The sequence below is a fragment of the Ostrinia furnacalis genome, unplaced genomic scaffold (genome assembly GCF_004193835.3).
Source record: "Ostrinia furnacalis isolate ACB-3 unplaced genomic scaffold, ASM419383v2 OfSCF1038, whole genome shotgun sequence".
Taxonomy (NCBI): Eukaryota; Metazoa; Arthropoda; class Insecta; order Lepidoptera; family Crambidae; genus Ostrinia; species Ostrinia furnacalis.
In genome coordinates, this window is record NW_021131277.1 from 37,988 (window position 1) to 57,740 (window position 19,753).

The window sequence follows — 19,753 nt, forward strand, 5'->3', positions numbered from 1 at the left end:
TGACTGATCAGCATGAAAGGTAAACATTAATTTTGTGTAATGAATTATGAGCTTAATTAACATAGTTAACCTACGCATGTAGCTGTTCGCAGATTTCGGTCCTTCTAAGAAATTGCGCGTTCAATGGCAGCTGTTTTGTTCCCACGACGAAATGTAGAAATAACAAAGTTTAGACCTCGGAGACTCATAATTAAGACGGCTGGATATAATTTCAATATATTTTTTAATATTTTTTCGTACCTATAATTTTTTTGAAAATAAACGGTAAAGATATTTGAGTACTTAGGTAAGTTTTTTTAACCACATCGAGAAAGCTCTTGGCCTGTATCCCTCCTGATGGTAAGTGATGATCAGGCTAAAGGAGTAAGCTAGCTTCACCCGGAATTTTAAAAAATAATAGTAATCAGTCTCTGAATTCTCAAGCTCATAATTTTAATTTTAAAACTTATTGTGACATGTTGTCAAAAGTCGCACAAAGTACATATAAAAGTCACCGACATTATTTTTTTGAATTATTAAGTACCCACCTACAACGAACCCCATAATGTATGAGTTTATTGCAATCACACATCTCAATTTTAATAATAATACACGATGGCATGGTCCTACGTTAATACAGGTCCTTTACTGTTCTGCCAGGGATCAAAGATACAGAAAACGGCTGCTTTTATCAATTAAAACTTTATGAATTGAATATACCATTAGATAAAATGCAATGTTATGGGTATTCAATGTATTCAATGTGATCAAAGGAAGGAGGAAATTGTTATTCACGTATTCCCAACGATATTTTAATGCTGTTCCATCGGAACGTAATCACAGATACACGTGTATGCTCACCGGATCGGTGAACCCCTTTGCTCTTTTATATCTAAATAAAATTTCATTGGGCGATAAAAATGTGTAAGCATCCATGCGTGAACTGTGCGGGCATGCAATCGTTCAAATTTTCCGATCGAATATTCTTCCGAATTCCAATACTCAATTTCGATATTTTTTGCCGCGAAAGTTAGATTGGTGAAAAATTTTATGAACACAAATGGTATCGGCGGCAAAAATTGTCACCGTTCCTGGCGGTTGGCCAGTAACGTTCGATATCGCAGCATTTGTTCGCGGCCATAATTCTTTCGCTCCAGTTGGTGTGTCTCAAGGATAAAATAAATTGTACCACGGTGATAACCACGATTTGTTCATAAGTTGGGGCCTTAATTGAGCGGCCGACCACAACATAAATAAGGAATGGGGCCCGATATTAATACGGCAACTCATTTCTCACATATTACACCATGTGGTGAGCATAGCACGGCGAAATTGCTTTGCATACTTGATTGCATATTTCCAGAGCTATTCTTAACACAGCAGAACTTCGATGAAAAGGAACCTTGTTGCGTATTTCAAGTGAAATTTCATCGCAATTTCATTCGACTTGATGAAATTCTGGAAATTAATATACGAAGTTATTCTATACATATTGAGACTCTCTTTCATTATTAATTAACAGTGTAAACCAAGAGCTAATTAATATTTTTATGCGAAGTGGCATATTTTACGTACGAGTATAAAACTATCCAAAGCAGCTTAAACAGAAAAGCGGTCTGCAATAGACAATTAGGTATTGTATTTTCAAAGGCTCTCGGACAGGTGGCAATCGTAACACTCGACAACCTGTATTTTCAGCTCGGTGTCGATTTTTCACGTTACGAGCTCTGTCCACTGTCACTTTAACTTGCCAATCTAGTGGTTAGGTATTTCGATTTCGAAAATAAGCGTTGAGCAAAATCCTCTTTAGGTAGATAGCATGCTGATCGACTTTTTCATTCAGTCATATGACGTCCATAGCCATTCCCAATGATTTACAAAGTAGCCAGTTGGGAGTGGGAGCGGCCTGCATCCAGCGCGTTCCTGCTATCATTACAAATCATCTCTTCATGTTCTTCTTGTGGACGTCCCTCACTGTGTTTGCTGATACGTCTCCTCCATTCTATTCTATTCTATTATCCATTCATTCAGCTAGAAAGCTGAAAGCTACCACCACCTGGTTGCCTCTTCAGCCGTCGATATTGCGTGCTGTGTACTCTGTCTATTGCCATTTCAGCTTGCTAATGCATCGGGCTACGTCAGCAACTTTAATTCGTTTAGGTACAGATCTTATTTCTGATTCGATCTCGTAAGCAAACCCCGAGCATAGCCTTTGCGTGATTTGAAAATTGTAGAAAATCCAATGGCGGAACTGAGTACCACAATTCACGAATATCACCGCTAAACGATCGTTCATAAGCCGTTTAATTTTCGGCAGATGCGAATGCATATTCCCATCTAGATGTGGGCTGCACTCGGCAACGAGCAATCGGCTGCATCGAGCGCGGATATGAGCGGCTGCCAAACCGACAGCTTGGCGGTGCGTGAGGGATATCACGTATGGGAACAGCATGCGCAAATTATTTGCACATTTATTTTTAAAGACTCATTTCTGTTGGAGCTGAACGTTCAATGTCTAAGGCTGTGTTTACACGATGGTGATTTATTTATTTTTTCTGAAAACGCTTATAAGAAACAAAGTTTTGGTGGAGAAGCAGGTAAATAATAGGTAAATAGCAGCCGTATGTGGAAATTAAGTGACCTATGTTCAAAATACAACTTATCTACTGATGAAAGCATACCATATCAAAATAGCAATATTGTTGGTAATAAAGAAAGTTACAAATAAAAGTAAAATGTTGGTAAACATTTTTACTGTTATATTGTAAGCGGAATCACAATACCCTCACGTCGCGCCGTCATCCATGATGGCGAAAAAAGCTCGACAGCTTTTTTCAGAATATCTATGAATAAGTAATAAAACCTACAAAATGTTCCAAAATATTCTATTTGTGATCAAAGAAACTACTAAATATTAAACAGATATTTTTATCATTTAACATGTTCCTTAGCAAAACATTATAAAAGTTGAATGTGAATTTCTCTCAGCAAGCTCGACATTCTGTTCGTGCATGGAAAATTGCTTGCATTAAAAATGCATATTAATTTCATTATCCAATCTGAATAATAACTCGCAGAGCTGTTTTTATGCCAGTTAACAATGTGGTATTGCTGAATTGGCTTTGTCTTTAAACCAATTTATTTTTATCTCTTGTATTTTTAATAGCAATTTAAGTTACATGCATGTGAAAAATACAAGTATGATTATGTTTGGAAAGACTTAGATCACAATTGAATATAGTGATATTTCTGAGATTGTCTTGAGAATGGAATATTTTTGAGTACTGCAGATTTATCACATAATAGGTACAGTGCCTTGTAAACGTAACATCAATAATATGAAGTTCCTTGATAAAGTTTATTTCCAAACATTCTTAAACAAATATTCCTGTTTTGCTCTACTAAAAATGTAGACACTTTACAGATCTACAATATTATTCCCCTTGAAATTCAAACTAACTTATCAAAGATGGCTCCCGGCTCTATAAACAATGACCCCATAAACTAAGGCAGTGTATTATTGTGAAAGTTTGCAAGATTCCTTTACTATTTGGATTTTCTATGGTCAAAACAGAACCACCGAATCTATTTGCTTGCGATAAATTGACATTAAACTAAGCAATAAATTGGAGTGCTACCGCCCTTGTACCTACAGTCAGCATCAAGTAATTCCTGACACACAAAGTGGCCAAAAAGTTGTAAAGACAACCATATTCTGATTGCAACAGACGTCATCATCATCATTTCAGCCACAGGACGTCCACTGATTAACATAGGCTTCCCCGATGACTTCCACATCGCACGGATGGTAGCGGCCTGCATCCAGTGCCTTCCTGCTACCTTTATCAGGTAGTCGGTCCAATTTGTGGGTGGACGTCCCACGCTGCGTTTTCCGGTACGTGGCCTCCACTTCAGAATCTTGAGGCCCCATCGGCCGTCAGTTCTGCGTACATATGCCCTGCCCATTGCCATCTTAGGTTGCTAATGTATGCAGGTTGCCAGGGACAAACTTGACCTTCACTGGTTGGGTTTTTATTGGCGGTCAAGCTTTAGATCCTGGCTACACAGGAGTTGCAGTGGTGGGAAAGAGAGGTGCGAATAGTTCCGTATGCAGGTTGTCATTTTGGGTGCTACGTTGCTACTTTGGGTGTCACGTACTATTTGACGCTGACTGTAGGATGGCAACAAATCAAGCTATGCACTGTGCTATCTTAATGTGGTGTTAAAACGTGCGATTTTTCTACAGTTTAAGGGCTCATACCCACGGCAATCCAGTTTTGTAGCATCCTGTAATGCAGGATCCCGCTAACCATACTCGTATGTTAGTTTGAAATTCGAATTACGAAATTCGAAAAGAGGGCTTAGTTTGAGTATAATATCAAACGTCGTCACCAGTGAGTGCGTAAATAAATGACATTAAATGTATGATGGATTGTACAGCGCCCCTAGCAGAAACTTTGAAAAACTAAAATTTTCATATATTTTTTTAATGCGCTCACTAGTGAGGACCTTTGATGTAAACTCACACTAAGCCCTCTGATCGGTTTTTTGTGGGAAACGGGACAAGCAAACGGGATTTTCGTGTACATTAAAACACGTACACTAAATGGGATCCTGGTAAAAAAAAACGGAATGTCTCCGAGCCGACTGTACTTCGTGCTATTAGGCAAAATTGACAATTCCTATGCGGGCCGCACAGGGCACTAAGTTACTATAGTAATTAGTATTTTAAGGCCGCGTCCGGGCCGTAGGGACACACGCAATATCCTATAATTTAACACGTTCACTGCGGCAAAGAAAATTGGTATTTTCAAATGAACTATACAGGGTGTTAGGTAAATGGGTATATGAGCCGACACTAGCCCATGTTAACATGGTCATATAAATGGTATGGTTAAGTCAGAAAATTGATATCTGCATTTTAATTATTTTAATTTTCATACAAATCGGATTTTAGTAAATTTATTTTGTATGAAAATTAAAAACATTAAAATGATGATATCAAATTTCTGACTTCACTATACAATTTATATGACCATGTTAACATGGGCTAGTGTCGGCTCATATACCCATTTACCTAACACCCTGTATACCTACTTACTTACTTTTGAAACTACAGGACAGATTTAAAAAGAAATACGGTTAAAGACATAATATTTTCTCAAAAATTTTTATATTTAAAAAAAAACTTAATACCCATGCGAATCCAGGGCGGGCCGCTAATGATAAATAAACTTGTAACTATAGAATCCACGTACATAATTATTAATTACGCAATACAATAAACAAAAAAATATTCCTTGTTTTCTTTGCCAACAAGTAATAAACTTTATTAAAACGTTTCAATGGAGCCTCGAACTTGAAAAGAAGCTTTTTTATCTACAAAAGACGAAAAAACCTGCTATATTACAAAATATACAATACTGTTTTAGTAAATACAAGACAATTAACTATTAGATTCCATTATCAATAGTTGCGTTTACATCACAACTTAACCCTATCATTACTCGGATAGTAATTACTGCCAAATGGACGGTCTGATCGGAACGCGCATTCATTAGGAACGCCTTAAAGAATGTTAGGGTTAATGGAAGGTATTTTATGGAAGGTATTTTATGGAAGGATATTTAATGGAAGGTATATTATGGAAGCACTGACGCACAGCCCTAGCTCATTAGGGAGGGATATTGTAAGCAACTAAGAAATTGCCTTTCATTACTTTAATGGTACAAAAAACTTGTTAACGTTATGATAGTGAAGTATGTGAATATAGTACAGTCGAGTTCACAAATATATTGGCAGTGCCAATGTTTTAAAATGCTGTTAACGATCATAATTTCAATACAAACTCAAACATCACAAAAATTAATCATATGTTGCGGTAGCGTAGTAGGTATTGCCTGCGCTACAATATTTTGAAATATTGGCACGGCCATTATATTTATAAACTCGACTGTACCTAACTATCTTTCATAACTTTTGTTTTTCAATAATCGACTATCAGAAGCAATATAATATTGTCTAACTTTTTAGTATTTTCAGACTGAGCTAGCCCAATTTTCAACCCTCGTATGTTGTAAAGTACAAAAACGGTATCGTCGGGCTTGTTAATTATGTAACATCTCATTGCTAACTCAACCCAAAATGGCACTCTGATCGCAAAATTAAATGTGTTAATTCAATATCAATTAGGTTGGAATTCACATACATAGGTACGAGTAGGTACGTATTTGGATTTCGAAAAATAGAGAAACGTTGTATAAAATATAGCTCATTTTCAACATCTAAAATTAAAACAGTTACAGTTCACATTTACCACATTTACTTAAAATAATAAAATTAAGTCTGGATTTTTAACATGTTTTTACAGTATGGTAATAAGGTAACTAGCCAATTATTGTACCCGTAGGTATCCACTGAAGCGCCGATAAATATAAAAATTGAAAAAGGTCAAAATTTTGACTCTTTTTATTAAAGTGTGGGCAGACGAGATAGCATAGCAAAACAATTGAGTTATGATTTAATACTAAGCTAGCAATAGACATTAAGCAAAAATTGCGTGTACACAATCATCATCATTATCATCATCATCATTTCAGCCATAGGACGTCCACTGCTGGACATAGGCTTCCCCCAATGATTTCCACAAAGGTCGGTAGCGGCCTGCATCCAGCGCCTTCTTTGTGAGGTCGTCGCCTGTCCACCTTATGAGTGGACGTCCTACGCTACGCTTTCCAGTAGGTACGTGGCCTCCACTCCGGAACCTTGCTGCCCCATCGGCCGTCAGTTCTGTGTACTATGTGCCCTGCCCATTACCACGACTGTAATTCGTTTACGTATCTCCTCATTTATGATTTGATCTCGTGAAGAAACACCGAGCATAGCCTTCTCCATAGCACGCTGTCCAACTTTGAGCTTATATATGTATAAGGCCCATAGTGAGTACATAATATTTTACTGTAATGTGTCTTTCGCCCTTATAGTACTTAGTCGTCTATTGGGACCCTAATACTAATACAGATCGGAATGCATAATCGTGTGCGACATGAACATGATGCAATTAATTTGATATCCCTTAATTAGTGTTTGTAAATGTCAACTTAAGGTCAATCACCTACGACATGACCACGCAAAATTATGCTATAAAACTAATTGCCCAATGTAAAGTTAGCTACTCATTACATTTTTGTAGTCGCATGATGTCACGTCTCTAGAGGGCTGAGTAAAATGTTTTTAGACAAAAACGGTGTACTAAATACAAAAATTATGCCTTCTTTATTACACTTAGGACTTCGCAAAAAGTAATTATTAAAACGTCAAAAACTTATGTTGAATTGTTAACTTAAGTGTAAAAACTAAAGTAACTCCTCGCGATACTTCGAAGAAACTAAATAAATGAACTTTTGGTGTAACATTATTTTGTATTCAAGTTGTGTCGCGGCCAAGGAAAGTTGAATTATTCGATACGATAAGTTGTAAACTATGTTATAGTTTCTAAGCAAGTTGTTTGGCCATTTTTCTCGGAGCAAATAATATGACTAAATTCGCTGCGAAGTTCTCACGTAACACAATACAGTTAACGAAGTATTAATTTTGAAATTGGATTAGTTTATTAACTTACTTTAATCATGTTTCTGACAGAAACTATTTCATAAATATAGGACTTTCGTATTTTATGAAATCAACGAAAATTATTTCTCTGAAGCTGTGCCTTAAATAAATAAATAAAACGATAGTTATTCAGACATTTTTGCCGAAAACGCTGCCTCTAACAGCGTAAAATACGCTTGATAGAGCAAGCAAAAGGTCGTGAGTTTGAGTCTCATCTAGTGCTTGCTGTAGCTCTAACAAGATAGCCCGGGAATAGAACTTGTAGTGTGCATTGGAAAAGCCTACAGCAGTGTACTGGGTTACTCTTATATTGATGACGATGGTTAAGAAGATCAGATTTCAATAAAATTTCATCTGTCGTCGCCATTTCATTTATTTTATTTTAGAAGTTTAATCCACGATAAGATCTAAGATCTAATTAAGCTTTACATCTTAGTACGTATTCTGCCGTCGGTCCACCTTGTAGGTGGACGTCTCATGCTGCGTTTTCCGGTAAGCGGCCTCCATTCCAGAACCTTTCTGCCCCATCGGCCGTCAGTTCTGCGTACTATGTGCCCTAAAGATAGCAGGAAAGCGCTGGACGCAGGCCGCTACCAATAGATCAACATGGAAAGCATTGGGGGAGGCCTATGTTCAGCAGTGGACGTCCTATGGCTGAAATGATGATGATGATGATGATGATGATGATGACGTATTCTGCGCTCACGTATTTTAGACACATTATTATTATTTATGCTGTGACATTTTTGTATGCTCACATTTTTTTAATATCTTTACTTGCTGACACAATGGTCTAAGTACAACAAAACAGTTGGATTCCACAAAACTTCTCTGCTTCTTTATCAAAAACCTACTCTGCCATTTATGATCCCACAATAACAGTACAAAAGATCTAATAAAAGCATAAACGTGTAAATGACAATAACTAAGTTGGCGACAATAAAAACGGTGACAATTTGGCAACTGTGCTCAGCAACTCCAGAAAAACTTGGAACTAGAAACTACAAGTTGATGGATCGACCTGGTAACTCGATGGAGAACAACAATGATCCTCAATCATGCACTCGGTGTTATCGCTCACAGCTGTCACTTAAATAAGTCCTCCGAATATTCAACGTCACAAGTTGCAAATTGAATAACTGACGTAATTTGGATGTTATCGTTTTGTCAGTGTCTTATTTCGCGTTTGGAGGCTGGAAACGCGAGCTGCTAGGCATTAAAGTGGCTAGATCGGACCGTATCTCAGTTAGAGTAGGCGCACACCGTTGATTTTTTGTTGGCCGATAGTTGTGCCCGATTTTAAATTGTATGAAGAATCGGCCAAATCGAATCGGCGTAGTGTGCGCACTCCCATACATGCCCATACTGATCAACTGCCCGACTAAACTATCGGCCGACCAACAACCATAGATATCGTTGTAAATATACATTTGACGCCTACACAAAAATATATTAAAGCCCCATGAGATAACGTCATAGAACGAGCGCGGGAATGAACGCTGAAAATGGGGATACACTGTAGTGTATTATTTTTTTGAAATATACATAAAATTAATACTGGTAATCGTCAAAAAATGCAGCACATGCCATTCAGATACTCTTAGGTGAAAGAAAGTGACCTATTACAGCTTTGCGGCAAGTTTTAATACAATCTATATCTATATATATAAAAGAAAGTCGTGTTAGTTACTCCACTTATAACTCAAGAACGGCTGAACCGATTTAGCTGAAAATTGTCAGGGAGGTAGTTTAGAGCCAGGAGAAGGACATAGGATACTTTTTATCCCGTTCGAAATAAAAAAAAGTCTGCTTATTTATTGCCATTAAGGCGGAACAAAGTTCGCCGGGTCAGCTATCTATATAATAATATATAAAAGAAAGTCGTGTTAGTTACTTCGCTTATAACTCAAGAACGGCTGAACCGATTTAGCTGAAAATTGTCAGGGAGGTAGTTTAAAGCCAGGAGAAGGACATAGGATACTTTTTATCCCGTTCGAAATAAAAAAAAAGTCTGCTTATTTATTGCCATTAAGGCGGAACAAAGTTCGCCGGGTCAGCTAGTATACATATAAAAGAAAGTCGTGTTAGTTACACCACTTATAACTCAAGAACGGCTGAACCGATTTAGCTGAAAATTGTCAGGGAGGTAGTTTAGAGCCAGGAGAAGGACATAGGATACTTTTTATCCCGTTCCAAATAATAAAAAAGTCTGCTTATTTATTGCCATTAAGGCGGAACAAAGTTCGCCGGGTCAGCTAGTTATGTATTAAAAAGAACCACACCAGGGACTGCAGGACTGAAAAACAATTTCATAAACGAAATACTATAATGTTCAACTTCATTAACAGTTTAAGTTTATCAAAGAATAATAAAAGAATAGACAAAAGACAAAGATAAATCATATTTTAAATGTTTACATTACTTTCAGCGAATTTATTTTTACCAGCATCAAACGAGTCATAAAGGACCTAATCATTATACAATTTGCCGGCAACCGTCACGATTTACGAGCGAACTCTTTTAACTGCCTTATCATATGGAGCCAGATCTTTTTTATGTCCGAAAGTGTTATTGTTATTTTAGCGTAATTGTCGGTAAAGCCTACCCAAAAGGCACCATCTGCTTAAATCATAACATTTAGGCTGAGTTGCATCACCTAACTTTGACCGTAACTATAAAGTTAACCGGTGTATTTTTTTTGGAGTTTAACATATTTTTGACGTTTGTTAAAATCAAACTAAGATTATGCAACCCAGTATTGTCACGTACTGTTGTATTGACGAGTGTTAGTTAAGTAAAAATTTAGACAAAAAATACCTACCAAATTAAGAACCTCCTTCTTTTTGTAAAAGTTAATTAAGAGAAGATGTTCGATATTGCATTATTTTGTAAATGTACTAGGTACGTGTGTGATGAACACAATATTACAATGTTACAAACATTTTAGTTATTATCTATTTTTTTAAAAAGCTTTACCTATTAGCACAGCTATAAGTTATTATTACTCATCAGTTTTTCAGCCTATTACGTAATAACAAACAAACCAAACTTTGAGTTTAAAACAAAGGTAGGTAGGCAGCGAAACAGTTTTCATCACATTTATGTTGCAGCCTAAAAATTAAATCCAAAAAGTTCCACACTTTCATGCGACATAAACAACCAAATTATCCGACACTGTTTCACGGCTCGTTACCCGTGTTTTATTCTGTAATTGATCGTATTTATTTTGACTACCATTACAGCTTTATGTATACGGAATGGCGAGCAACCCTTTGAAAAGAATAAACGGCCGTCATTAAAGTCGGTCGTTGCACACGAAAATTCTTTCATGTCTATTCAGCCGTTGGATTCCGAAGCTGTTTGAATGGTGCACCAGTGAAAATAATCGCCATAGTAAAGCACAATCGTTGACTGTGTGTTTCGGTCTGGGAATTAACAATTTGCGATGCAATCGACAGCCGCCGAGTTACCTGTCAGTGCCGGCTTCAGATAAATGATACATTGAATTCAACCCCTCAGAAACTTAATTGGGAATGAAAAATAAAAACACGGCTTTTTTAGCCTCTCAGGGCTCGTTCCTATGGCAATCCAGTTTTGCGGGATACAGTAATCTCGCAGAGTTGGACTGCCTTGTGAAAAATTTTAATAACAAAATTCGAAAGGTTCGTTTTTTTGCGGGACTGTAAACGAGCTGTTCGTGGATACGGGATACGGGATCCTGCAAAAACAGTTCCTTCAAAAAAAAGGGATGTCTCAAAGGGAACAAGTCATCCATCTCACCTGAAGGAGAGTATGATCAGGCCGAAGGTGGGAGCGAGATCACCCGAAATCCTCAAGCAAAAGAAGAACTAGCTATGTTACCGGAACATAGCAAAGCTATTAACATTGTTGTTATACTCGTAGCGACAGACTTGTTAGATAGTGGTAGCCAGGCAGACTTAGAACAAGCGCTACCGACCAAACCGAACAAAATCTGCCCTCACTGAAAATCGATCCCGCACCTCTGGGTATGAAGGTGGTCTTACCACTAGACTACAGAGGCGGTTAAATAAAAGGCAGTTATCTCTAACACGCTCATCAGGACTGTCGAACGCTAGCATTGTTCACAAGCTTCTTTTGTCTCTAATTTCGATGTGGCAATTTAATTGTTATTTGAATTTTAATTTGTTTTTCAGATCAGCATTCAATAGCAGCGAGCGAGGAACCGTTCACGATGAATAAACAAAATGTCGTCCTTAATGAATTCTTAATTAATTCCCGTTCAAAGTTAAAAGCTGTGTTCTAATTATAATTGGCTCTCAGTAAACAATGAGCGGTATTGGCATGTGCTGAAAATCTCACGGTAGAAGAAAATTACATTATCTAATACATAAAATTCTCGTGTCCCAGTGTTTGTAACTAAACTTCTCCGAATGAGGGTTTTCGCGATTGAAAAATCCGCCAGATGGCAATACGTACCTAGACGGGAGGTCCAAATGCTGCATGATTGGTTATTTTTGACATGACATTGACAGATATGTCAAAATCCACAATAGGACGTAAGCTATTTTTCATACCCGGTTCTTCACGCGTACGAGGTTGCAGGCAAAGCTAGTATTATATGAAAATTCAGAAACGATTCCGCAAGGGTGGGATTACGAAAAATAAACATACAAAGTACTTGGCCTTGAGCCAAGCATTCCACGTCGTCAAAGAACGGACTACGTTTAATTCTGCTGACAATCGACAAAATTCCTGACGAAAATTAATACCGAGACGTTAACTGGTAACTGTTTACGAATTAAGAGCTCCAACAGCATTAAAATGCTACGGCTCTCAATTATTACGGCAATAACCTTTCGCAATATTTTATTTGAACCATTCTTCATTTGCGTGTTAATTCAGAAAATAATTTAATTATAATATAACGTTTTGGAAATTCGACGGACATTTTTAATTATGAATGTATGTGTTTTTCATTGAACCTCAGCGTGTTTTCTGTGTACTCTTTTCAGGTAATAAGTAAAACAAATATTTTTTGTTTGGAAACTCAACTACTCAAAGAAATAAAAATACAAAGAATACTTTTAGTAAGTAAGATTGCCGTGAAACAAAACATTTTAAGGATACCCTATTATTTGCGGATCACAGTGTAAGGTAAATAAGTAAGGTAAAATTTACCGCAATAAAGAAATTCTATTCTATTCTATTCTATTCTAAAATTATGTATTGAATTGACAAAAGTTAAAGAAACAAAAATTATTTATAAACAAGAGGTAGAACGGTTATGAAACTTGCTTTCTGTAAATACAACAGCATTTACAGAAAGCGAGCTTTAGAATCAGTAGAAATGCAATCGATTCTATTAATCTTAGCTGTATGCTCTCTAAACTTCATTGTTCATCTGTATTAATAGTGAGACGAGAACAATAAGAGTGTCATCTTAGGCCTACATAGATATGCATGTAGTCTTTGTTAATAGCCTCAGACTGAGGCCGGTGTCAGAGATGAAACGTTCAGAATATGATCATATTAGTTCAGACCTAATAATCTATACTAATATTATAAATGCAAAAGTAACTCTGTCTGACTTTATGTCTTGCTTTCACGCCTAAACCATTGAACCGATTTGAGTCCCGGGAAAGAACATAGAATAGTTTTTATCCCGGTTTTTGAAACAGGGACGCGCGCGAGAAAAGTTTTCTGTGACAGACAAAATTCCACGCGGGTGAAGCCGCGGGCGGAAAGCTAGTATGATCATATTCTGAACATTTCATTTCATTTTCTGACACCGGTTTTGAACATCATTGACAAAGCCTAAAGTATACAAAAAAGATGTTAAAAATATTTATGATTTACACAATAATTGTAATGAATAAGTTTATATTCATGATGAAAATAAAAACTCTGAAAAGTAACTGTACCAACAACAATTTTGTTTCACCTTCACCGGTAGATGAAAACTCAACAAAGGTATGAATTTATTGTAAACATTTCATGGAAGTTTTTAAAATAAATCAAAAGAAAAAGCTTAAAATAATGTCTGCTGCTCTCTCGAGGGAAATACCCTCGCTACCGATGGACTTGGCATAATAATAAGTTAATTCAGAAGCCACCGACTTTTTCATTGCCATGCAATTCTATTCTTTACAACCAGTTTGGAATTTGGACTCAGTGGTTTGGCAATAGGTCATCAGAATGGAACTCTTGATGCTTTTTCTAAGTTTATAAATAAGAGAAACAGCCAGTTGTTGACTTCTCTACTGACAATGTTTCTCACAAGTGCCAGCAGATTATGTACCTAACATGAAACCACCTGCAATTTTTTTTTGTTATATTCGTATTATAACATCATCATAATATTTTCAATTGCTTTAAAGTCTAATTTTATTGTAAATTTCATTACAGACAGTAGGTAGATACTTATTGTGTTTTATAATATGTTATACTAACATAGTCTGCAGGTATCACCTTAACGCCATTTTAATTTCCGGAAATGCCGATTACGAGTAAAATTGCTTTCATTATAAAGTCTAGTATACAAGTTCTATACACAGGTCGAATAACACTAGTCTCTGCAAATTATTATCATCAATCATTTTACAGGTATCTCGTGAACAGGTGAACCTTGCATGTTTCTTAATTTAGTTACAACTAAAATCTAAATTGATTTCAAAACTAATTTAACATGTTATTGAATTCTCGTACGTCATGTTTGCCATGGAGTTAATGAATATCATGAACCAACTTAAACTTAGCTGTAATGTTTCGGTTGTATAAACTTGATCGCTCTTATAAGACCAATTTCTAGTAAGTGCTATAAGATTAAACGAACTCTGTTTATCTTTACTTTGGCAAATTAAGGAAGTCGAAGAATCGAGTCTAATAACAGACTTTCAATGAAAAGGACTCAAGATGTTGCGTAAGACCATCTTGATTAGATTATTTTGTCTCCACTGAAGGAATACGACTTTCTCTAATTTACAAATGGCTAATGGAGGAGAGGATGGCAACCGTGGAGATTATAGCAAAACCGGAGGGTTAGTGGAGACTAAGGTGGAGGAGGCAGCAGTGGGCTGTAAAGCGCTGTTGATGATGATGATGATAAAATGGAGGATTTGTCATACACTCTCAACGCTGACTAGGGTCAAGGAGGTTTGATGTCCCCTTATAGAGAGACCAAGCCTGTCGACAGATTTATGTCAGAAGAAACATGTCGACGACTTGACTACTGCTTACATGTCAAAAGCCAACGGCTTGTATCGGCGGGTTTAGTGTGTGGACTACATTAATCGGCTATTACGAAATCCATGAGAAAAGTGGGAGTAGTCATACTCTACACTGCCAGAACCACACAGTTATTATCCAAAAAATGTCCTAAGTTATTTTTAAAGGCCCACTTGGGAATACGTCTAATGTGATTAGATGAGATCTACGAAGATTTGCTGACAGTTTTCTAGCTTAGAAAACTAAGCAATCTAATCTAGTAATTTGACCCGTATTTGAATAAAATATAAGTTACCCAGGCTTTTGGTGTAAAATCCCATTTTATCTCAAAATTCTTAGCACGACACTAAAAAAATTCGCAAGCACAAATTGCGAACATAGCCCAGGTTTTGTAACATTTTTAAAGCTTGAGGCTGGACTAGAGCGTGTACTTTTTGTAGGACGCTATCAGCTCAACAGAGCAGCATCAAATATGAACGAAGCTCAATTTTGGAGCTGGCAAAATAAGGTCATTTCTCTAGCAACGATTCGACTGTGGGATGTCGTTCTACGACGGTACTGTTGCCAAAATTGGACAAATATTTGGGAAATTTCATATTTTTCGGATATCAAATTTTAGACGGAAAATTCAAAAGAAATAGGTAGGTAGATTTTGAATTAACGGAAATCACTCATTGCTGTAAAACTAGCTTTCCGATAAAGTCAGTTAAGATAATTTAAAACAAGTTTTATTTCTATTACAAAATATCACATTCTTGCAAAAAAAGGAAGTACTTCTTGCATATCCAACTTTTCAACATTAGTTCAGTAATTTTGGCGTAAAACGTTATACACAGAAGTATCTGTGCACTTACCTATCCTGGACTGTCACTTATCACTAGTAACGAAGCTTAACTGTGTTATCGAAACTCATTTTTTATTAATGTCAAAGTTTGTTGCTGACGCTCCCCCAAACAGTTTGCAGGAAGTACGTGAACAGTTTAGAGTTGGGCAGTAGTTCATCAGAGTCAGTTACAATGGATGTATAATTCACTGGTAAACTACCGTCTGTAGGAATACAATAGACTTACGCCCGTATTCACAAACATTGCTATGAGGTCTGACAATGCGCGTGGACGCACAGGATCACACACGAACCAATCAAAGAGCTCTATTCAACGCTGTGTTCGATTTTCTGCATCACTTAAGCTAGCATCGTTTGTGAATTACAATATTTTTCGATAATATCACTTTTTTTAATCGACAAAAATAGGTTTAAAGCACTTTTTTGAAGAACCTCCAAATTGAATGATTTCGGTAAGAATGGGACTTCACGCCATTTGATATAACAGAGCACTCTAACACAAAAATATACCTAAATCTATAAGTAGCAAATACTTATATCTATAACTAGAGCACTTTTTGCTAGTTCCATCGTGCTTGGCTTTGTTTTCCCATCCAACAGAGGGTCAGGTGGTTGGCAAACTTCCCCTATATTTCTACCCAAACTGACCCCTATTTCTATGAGGATAAGAACACCAAGCGTCTGTATTGAATGTGTATTACATTCTCCCTAAAAAGTTTGGATCGTTTATCGTGGGCATAATCATAAATCTGACGGCAAATTATTGGGAAGGGCCAACGAGTTAGGTTAGGGCAAATAGGCATAATAAGTCATGATTTACTTGAAAGAAAGTTGCTCTTTATTATTTCACTTTTTCTATTGTCGTAATAGAAAACAAAACAATGATTACATTTGTTTTTGGCATTTATTGGACGAAGTTATTCAATTAATTACGTAGCAGAGGTTTCACGAAACTGACGCCCGTATTCACAAACGAAGCTTGCTTGAGTGAAGCAGCAACGCTATGCGAAGTCGAACCTCCAGCGTTGAATAGAGCTCTGTAATTGGTTCGTTTGTGACACTCCGCCACTAAAATATTGTCTATGAATAGGCTTTTGGGATCCTGTGCGTCCACGCGCACTGTGAGAGCTCATAGTAATGTTTGCCTAAAAAGAATGATTGGTATAGCTATCAAGCCTTCAAAGCAATTAGCTACAAAAAGTAAGTAAGTAACCCTGTTAATGTCCTAGCCTACAGCCTCAACCCAACTATTAGGTAGGTAGACTAGATAATATTTCACGACGGGCCCAGGGCAGATTGGAGGAGTGGGTGTAAGGCAGGTAAGTGGCGAACCTTGTAATTAGATGATATTAAACCGCACTAAGGTTTAGCGACTTAAAAAAGTACTTTTTCCAAGTATGAAGATTCCTGTGACAAATACCACAAAATATTCGAAATTGTTACCCGTCTATTAACGATTGCTTAATTTGGGTAACTACCACCAAAGCGCTAGAGCACTGAAGCGACACCTATGTTTTAAGAAAGCCATGTTTCATCGTGTTACGCTTCTAATTCAATAACCTGCTTAAAACGAAGAGATTTTCACTCGAAAAATATTCCAACAAATGCGACCTAAAAGAGAAAAAATTGTTGAGACGTTCATGTATTATTAAAGTGAAATTTCAAAGGCCTGTAATGTACATCATCCTTTTATCAAGGGATTATGATCCGCATTTACTATGCATGAATGTCTGAAAGAATTATGTGGATAGAAGAAGAAGGGTTGAAACAAAAATGTTATTTAAATCACACTACGATTTACGACTTTATTATGGAATCCATGTAGAATACATTCAACGGAGTTATTTCATAAATCACGTTGTTCGCCGGCTGAGACAGAGCTGTCTTACAATATACGGATGGCATGATAATATTAAGCTACATTGTGGTCTTATCTAGTTCTAATAAGAAAGATTTTGCTACTGAAATGTTAGGTATTAACTGATGTGTCGGCGATTTACTTTTATTGTATGTTACGCGTTAGGTTCCTTAGATTTATAAGTCAAACATTTTGATTCTGAGTTTATAATCTTTTATCATTGAGAATTGAATAGATATTTAGGTACTTAGTTCAGTTGTACATCTCAGATTATGTTAACCGGGAGCGTCATAATGAAGATCGATTCACCAATATTATTTCCATCTATTTACCTAACCAATGTAAATGGTCGTCGCGTCTCGCATCTTATATTTATTTTCCTTTACATATTCTTTCTTCAGTCCGCTCTGTGTGAATTTCAGCCTGCTACGAAATCTTTAACGTGCGATATGCGATGAAAACCCTTAATTTTATACAAAAAACATAACATGAATTTTCATATCCTCTATTAGAAATTATGGAATCCATAAGACCTGTAACGACCATCGAGAATTTGAAACCGAGCCAGATGTGGCAAAGTTTAATGGATAAGTTATCTAATTACGCTAACTTTTAAAATATAAAATGTCTCACCCAAAAGGTTACTTAACAGCCCCTGTGAGATCACCTCACGGTTAGTATTACGTGAATACCCAACTTTAACTGACTTAATCTCAAATTAAGACCGTGCCAGCTTGCTTATCTGCGATGTTTCTTTTCTAATTTAAATATTCCGCAGTGCTTTCTGGGAATAACAAGGTCTCTATTTTTCCATCTTTTTGGCGTAACGTAGTGCCAAATCGTATCTCCCAGATTAGACTGGAAAATTTCGTCGTTGTATTTTTACTTAGTAAATAGATAAACGTAAGGCCGTGTGCAGATGTGCGATTATCGCTTCTCGCGTTTACACATGAGCGCGCCAAAAGACGCGCGGAAGCGTAGATTTTTTTTTATTTCCACACGAAGCGTAGGTAGTAAAAAGGTTTTATAATAAATACAATAAGTGCCTAGTTTTGGGCTGACACTGTGTAGGTTTGTTGTCGACACGAAAAAAAGAAGTGCCTAAACAAGCTAGAAACCTAGTTATTTTTTTATTTATGTAAGGATAATGTAAAGGAATAGAATAATACTTTGACGATAACTTAACAGCAACTAAGTAGATTCATTTCTTAGTTAAACATTATTGCGATGGATATTACATAGTTTTACTATGATGGTAACTGCATTGGAATGCAGCTGCTATTTCACGCTTGTCAGATGCATGTTTGAGCGCAAAGCGCGCTCGTATGGTAATCATTCTAGCATTTTATTAAGCGCTTCCGCAAAATTTTTGTCTCTAGGTTTTTTAGACAAAAATCATTAAGATTTATACAATTGTTTGTAATTTCTTTTGTAATAAAATAATTTCTTTTAATTGGCTCATGTAATTATTTATAGAACTACTTAAATTAAAAATATAAAGTCCTTGAAATCTCGTAGATTCTCGTAGATAACCCAATCTAAATAATTACGTTTGTTTGCAATTGCCACATAATTTCCTCTCCATTTCAATAAAAAAATACAACGGCTCGTAAGTATAAAAGAAACATTATTAAAGCATTTTACTTACCGCACAAAGTAATCAACGATAAAAGCTTCATTTTCACGCTTTCAAACGACTTCGGCATTATTACATAATATACCGTCCGGTTTCACGTACACTGCTGTTAATAATCTAATTGCAGTCACATCATAAACAAATTAATACCACACCGCCAACAGCGTCCAAAATACTCTAAAACAATTTCACTTATGAACATTTTACTTTTTTTAACACAAAAAGTACAAAATCCTCTTTGATGAAGCACGAAAAAGTTTTGAGTTCGCAATCAAATTTTGAATTTCGAACGTTTGATGTTTACAAGTCACCGAATACGATCGCATTCCATATTTGAATGGCGCGCGCGGGCGGAGCGTGCGACCCGTGTGGGTACCGTCCGCAGAATGTCCTTGGTTTTTCGCGCTAGGTTCACGTCATGCGCAGTGTGAACTCACCCTAAAGGGTCCTAAAGTGGATTAAGTTTTTAAACTTTGACAATTGATAAAATGAGATCCAGTTTGTTAAGAAGGAATCGTTAAGTGAAAAGTTAAGAATTCGCTCCCGGCTTCCTTCACATCAATAAATTACAGCAACTCGTACTTATTATTTTCCGTAAACGTACACAAAAGTCATTCAA

The 19,753-nt window shown here is 36.5% G+C and overlaps 1 protein-coding gene across 1 annotated transcript in view; it reads right to left on the bottom strand.

Annotated features, from left to right (window-relative positions):
* Positions 1-19,496, bottom strand: part of LOC114350960 (uncharacterized) — a gene marked incomplete at its 3' end in the record, with an annotated part of 41,224 nt that extends 21,728 nt beyond the window's left edge. The window contains exon 1 of the mRNA XM_028301966.1: positions 19,147-19,496. Coding sequence (XP_028157767.1) covers positions 19,147-19,204 — 58 coding nt within the window. The remainder of the gene's footprint in view (positions 1-19,146) is intronic.
* Positions 19,497-19,753: the final 257 nt, after the last annotated feature.